The sequence below is a fragment of the Dipteris shenzhenensis genome, chromosome 4 (assembly GCF_047967505.1).
Source record: "Dipteris shenzhenensis isolate YYH24624 ecotype China chromosome 4, Dip_SZ_1.0, whole genome shotgun sequence".
Lineage (NCBI taxonomy): Eukaryota > Viridiplantae > Streptophyta > Polypodiopsida > Gleicheniales > Dipteridaceae > Dipteris > Dipteris shenzhenensis.
This window is the reverse complement of record NC_141599.1, coordinates 29,467,697-29,473,723: the sequence shown is the minus strand read 5'-3', so window position 1 is coordinate 29,473,723 and position 6,027 is coordinate 29,467,697. Positions and strand designations below refer to the sequence as shown.

The 6,027-nt window shown below is 45.8% G+C and overlaps 1 protein-coding gene across 1 annotated transcript; it reads left to right on the top strand.

Moving 5' to 3' along the window:
• Nucleotides 1-1,028: 1,028 nt before the first annotated feature.
• LOC147902694 (uncharacterized) lies at nt 1,029-2,180 on the top strand. Its single transcript, XM_087373926.1, has one exon. It carries the CDS (start codon nt 1,029-1,031, stop codon nt 2,178-2,180), a length of 1,152 nt encoding a protein of 383 aa, XP_087230052.1.
• The last annotated feature ends 3,847 nt before the right edge of the window (nt 2,181-6,027 follow it).

The window sequence follows — 6,027 nt, the reverse complement described above, 5'->3', positions numbered from 1 at the left end:
GAAGAGTAAAAATCGCATGAGAAGAGAACAAAACGCGCGGCTTGTTGAAGAGACGAACGAAAACATGAAAACAAGGCAACTCCTAATATCAACCCTAATCCTATAACTCAACCCTAACCACACTACTGACACTACCCTAACCCTAAGGTTCCCACTAACCGCACCACTAACCTCGACCTAACCCTAAGGGTTCCGCTAACCTGGTCAAATTGACCAGGCACTCACAAACCCAACCTACAAAAGACCAAGACCCTTGTAGGGCCAAAATTGGAAATTGAAACAAATCAATGGGCTCGTGTGGTGTCGATTGTTGGAAATTTAATACGGATCGTTCGTTTGTAGATCTTCCATAATAATAAAAGGAACATCACGAAATGACCAGTTGAGTTACGGAGTTGACAGGGTTCAAACGTCATGACAACCGCCGGCGCTAGCGTGCAAACATAAAACAAGTGTCCATCATCATGTCACCATGACACCATGTGTAGTTGTTGGACAGCTCTGGATTCACGCAAAACAAACACCTCCCACGTGGCACCAGCTGCCCAGACCAATGCAGCACCTCATCACATGGAGATCTCCCGACACACACCCTCGACGGCCGGAAATTGGTGTCGGTCGTAGGTTCTTGGGCAAAAACCGGCGCTCGGTCTATCGCCCCATTGCTGATGTGGACGGTTTCCTCAACATGAGATCTTCCTTCGTCCAGGCGGGATCTGACTGGTCAAAAATCACATTCCTTTTCTGGCATGAATTGCATCGTGTTGGATACGCTTCTTCCATTAAGTTCCATATGGACCTTCTTCAATATGCTCACAACGACACAGAGGCTTCATCAGCACACTGCAACAGAATCAGCTCAGATTTGCGGGTAAAAGCTCACAATTGCTGTAGTTTGGTGCTCAGACGCACTGAATGGTGGCGAAGGTGGCTGAGCCAGGAAGGAACTGAATTAGGTGGTGAACAGCTTCATGCTTTCCTGAGCTTCAAGTGAGCTTCTCCTGCTCAGTTTTGTTTGTGACACATTCATGGCTTCCTCGCTGGATTTTATCGTCATCAAACCCCTCTCCGATCCACCTTTCGAATGTACAGGTCAAGGCCTCCTCTACAATAATGTGTCCCGTGCTGCTTTATCCGATCTTCGCGTCTGGCTCTTCCCAAAACGGAAAAATACCAAGCCCTTGCAGCGTCCTAAAGCTTGGTGGCAGGCGCAGCTGGTGCTATACGGCCTCCGGGAGCCCAAGAAATCGGAGACCATCGCTACGCTGAAAGCGAGGTTGGAAGCTGCACTGTTGAGCGGGAAGTGCGAAGAGCTACCCGCGGAGCTACGGGAAAAAGAGGAGAGATTGAACCGGCAGTTTCTGGAGGCCAATGCGGCTGCAAGGAGCAATCGATATGATCAAGCGGGAAGAACGGACGAGGCCAAGGCAGCCAAAGACCCACAGATGTTTCTGCGTGAGAAGTTTCTTTCTGGCGGCAACAAACAAGAGGTATGCATTTTGAAGATGGATAGAGGAGACAGAGCTGGAGTTCATGCAGCGGCTGAAGCCCTCGGTCTGTTCACTGTCAGCACTGATGCTCCGGATGGAGGAGGTCGATGGCTTGTTGCCGGAAAAGCTCGGAATGTAGTTTGGACTGAAGTGCACAGAATCAGTGCTCAAACTTCCGTTGCAAAAGAACAAGAAAGGGCTGCCAAACGGCTCAAAGTGGAACATGCCCATGCACAGTTCCTGAATGCAGCATCTTCCTCTTCTTCTGGCTTAGTGGGGAAATGGCACATCCAATGCGACTATATTGATGAGCAATGGCCTGAAGGCGGTCCATTATCCCTTTCAATCTTTCCTAAGGGTGGCAAATTGATGGGCAACTTTGATTTCAGAATTGCTGAAGGGGTGATGAAGTTCGAAGGAAAGCCTACAGGGAAGGAGAAAGGCAAGTTGCGGTTTCGTTGGAGGGGCTCCGAGACTGGCATGGGCATGATTCTGTTCCAGGATGATAAGCAGAATGGATACATTGTGTTAGACAGTGTGGGTAAACTCTCAGGAAAAATGAATAATCTGCAGGGTGATTGCAGATTCACTGGTCTGAAAATGAGTGACCATCCGGCTGAAATGGATGCCGAGTGGGATGCTTACGACGAAGATGCATACGAGAAAGCCCGAGTAAGTAGATGGCGCTAACAACAACAAAAAATCAACAGCTTTCCCTGCGAGTTTCTTGGCATCCATCGTTCGGAACAACTCTTATTTCAGCACTTCATTTTCTGATGGTTTCATAGTGACCTGTATTGAATCTATCTGCGTGCTTTTCCTCAAGATTTCATTTCACCAGAGAATCGATTAATCATGGACTTCTGTGAATAGGTCCTTAATCTCTCATATAGGATTTGACGGAATTCAATCTTGAAACGAGGGAAGGATGGAATTCAATAATTTTGCATTGCCAAATCATTGTAAACGTGATGGTCTGAAAGAGGGCAAATGACACGGTGGAACGCATGTTTAAGTGTTAAGTTAGGAAGACACTTTAGCTTCTATGGAAAAGCAAAGATGATACTTACCTTGACCTCTATCCCTGCAGTATCAATGTTGCTTATCTTTCACAACCTCTCACATAGCGCTAGCTTCAGATTATACTCCTTGAGAAAGAATACAAGCAGATTACGTTATTCCCTCTTTTCTCTCATCTTTGCTTATAATGATTTAGGCAGTCCAGGGGTCTTGGTTAGTAGAATTTGTTTCGGAGCTCTTGAGAAATCGTAAAAACCGATATGGAAAATTTCAATCAGGTCAGCTCAGAGAACGAGTGATGAAGTGTTTTTTAATGTAATGCTAATTAACGATACTATTAAACCATACAAAGAAAAGAGTTCTTTCACATTGAAAGGAAGAAAGCTTCACTCCCACAGTTTCCCAAGCAATTTACAACTGTCATTTTTTCGTCCCAAAAAGGTATCCTGCCTTTCGAAATTCTTTGGAAACAATTCCGTTCCTATGGCTCCAAATTTGGTTTAGCATTCAAGCTCTAATGATTTGAAACGTCTGATAGACCATGTCGTTTTGGCCACCTCTGTCCCCCAAAAGCGCCGTCTTCCACTTGAACTTGATCATGATCCCCAGGATGTTCAGGTTCTTTTTCACTGTTTCCCAAAGTTTGCGGGAGACGGGAGGTGCTTGTGGGTTTCTTTGAATCTGTTACACAAAGGGCAGGAAGGCAGCATTCGCGGATGCCATTTAGCTAGCCTCGCTCTGACTGGTAGCTTGCCCCTCCATAAGATGAAGTTGAATCTGAAAGAGGTCGCTTTCCAGACCTTCTTGAGTCTTCGGTCCCATGTGTCAACTCTGTCTGTAGAGGCATGGAATCTCCACTATTTCTTCGCAAGCTGTGGAACACTGCTGCCCTGATTGCTTTTGAAATCATGCAGCGTGAGCTTATGAAAGGACTTCCTCGTACACCAGGCAAAGCCTATGAAATCCTCAGCTTGTATGAATTGGCCAATCATCTCTTATTCTCTCTATCAGCTCCCGAACTGCCTGGGTCTATGATTCTCGTAAGCCATACAAGCTATTTGTTCGGGTTCCATCCACTTGCTTCCTCTCGGATCCCATATTTGTTTGAAGGTGGTTAAGCCTCTGTTAAACAGTCTAGCCACCATCCTTGGATGTGACTCTATCACTGCAGGACTGCAGTGATCTATGTAGGGAAGCATCCCCATGAAGCGATCTTAGTCCGCCCCCCATAAAGAACCACTCGCTTTAGCTTTCCATACCTACCTCTCAAAAGACTGCTTCAAGATCAATCCATGCAAACACTGTGGGAAAAACAATCACCATGAAAAGCTCCAGATCTCTCTTTTTATGTTGAGTCAAGGTACTCAGCCTAGATAGTCCTCCAAAATGAATAAAAAAAACTATTGTGTTCTTTGTAAAAACCTCTGGTCACCATATGATGTAGGCCATGTGGAGAAGTCTTGTTAGAACCTCCAATTGAGGGATTTTAAAAGCCCGGCCAGATAGGATAAGATCTTGCCAAGGTGAGTGGATTCCTCGTGGCGTGTTCCTGCAGATCAAGTTGCGTGCCATCTTTGCCCACGGTTGTTTGCCTCCTAGTTGCAGCAAAGTTTTGGTACTTAATGCATCATTTTTGCCTTCATTCTAGTCAGACCAATCCCCCCTTCATCTCTCGGCGTAAATAGTAGTTCTGAATTGAACGCATGCCATCTCCCTTCCCACACAAATTTAGTGATGCAGCTATCCATTTTCTTTAAGCAGTTATTAGAAAAGGGTAGTAGAGAGGACATATACAAGAACTGACTCCAAACATGTTTATCAACTGTTAGCTTTCTTGTTAAGGAAATTGATTTCCCCATCCATTATCAAATTTAGCTCTAATTTTCTAGAAGGCCCAATTGAGCTGACTCTTCTAGCCCACTACTACACCACCAACCCATCATAAATATTTGATGATCTGACCTTTTTGAATCCACCTAAAATTAAAGTTTTTGGTCCACACCCGCTTCTCAGCCCATTGAGGGTATTGAGATTGCAGGATACACTTGTGTAAGTAACTGTCCAAGCGCAGGAAAGGGTGGGACTACCCTGTTGGAAAGTAACGAGCTGGAACTCCTAGAGGTTCCGTCAGGTGAATTTTTAATGATTGATGTTGCTCTATGAAATACCCCCTTTGTGGTGGTTTATGTTTATGCTCCGAATCAGTCGATGCTCAAAACTGCATTGTGGGAGAGATTGAGATTAGTGGTGGAAGAACATAATTCTTTGCTCATGGGAGATTGGAATAAGGTTTGCACTGTGGCAGATAGGTCACACAACAATGTAGACATGCCACACCAGGAAAGTGTCTCCTAGTCAAAACTAGAGACAAGGCGTGGTCTTGTGGACTGGTGACAAGCTTTGATGCGGTGAAGGACGAGAAAGTTTTCACTTGGCAAACCAAGCAAGCTGATAACTCTTGGCAGGCAACAAGATTCAGTAAGCATGCAGATTGGATCATGCCTATCCTAGAAGGTAAATTCCTATGATATTGTTTTGACTCGGACCACTTTCCTCTACTAATGCATTTCGATCTAATTGTAAATATTGTAGCCAAAAAGGGTCCATTGCCATTCAAGCTCAATGTGTCACTCTTTGGCAGGAAAGACTTTGACACTAAGATAGCGGAAGCGTGGCAGGAAGCCAAAGAGAAACCAGGAAACCCTCTGAGGAGGTGGCAAAATTGCATTGAGGAAGTAACCAAGGCAGCGAAATGTTGGATATCAATGCTCCACTCTCATGTAACTACGCGGGAACCAGCTAACTCTACTTGTAAGCCCCCCATATGAGGAGAAGGCTTCAGATAGAGTTGGCACACCGCCAACTAGGCTACATGCCAGTGCGGGAAGGCATCCCATGACTGATCGCATTGAGGGTAGACGGAGCATTTCCCGGGACAGTCCACTCTCGGGTTGCGGGACCGTTTAGAGCCCCAGATAATCTCGGATGGCTGTGGGCCAAACGGAAGCCATAGGTCAGTTGCTCTATTTGGCGCCACGGTTCTATCGTGTGCTTGGTGGCCTATTTCGGGACCCCGATCCCCAGTCGACCGTTTTGGGCAGACTGGGTCGGTCACCCAAATGGTCTAACCGACTATGATTAGTAGCTATATAAGAGCAAGCCCGTGAAGCCCATTTGCTACAGCAACCCTGATTCCTTAGCATCTAGCCTCCGTTCTCTACTGTTTCCAGCTCGCCATCGAAGCTTCTTTCACAGGAGCGCACGGTTGGGAGGCAGCGCCATCTATTATATCAGCTCTACAGTAATCAAAATTTTGATTCTCCATACTATCTGCTTTTCTCTCTTGCATACGAGATCCTGTTATCTACTAAGCATAGACGTTGTATTGTTTTCTTACATGGTATCAGAGCCTAGACTTTAGCAAGAAGATTTGGTAGTGTGTTTCTATTTGCGAGCAGATTGTGAGAGATGGCCCTCCCTGCAAGATTGCGAATCCCACCGTTCGGCGAAAGCAAAA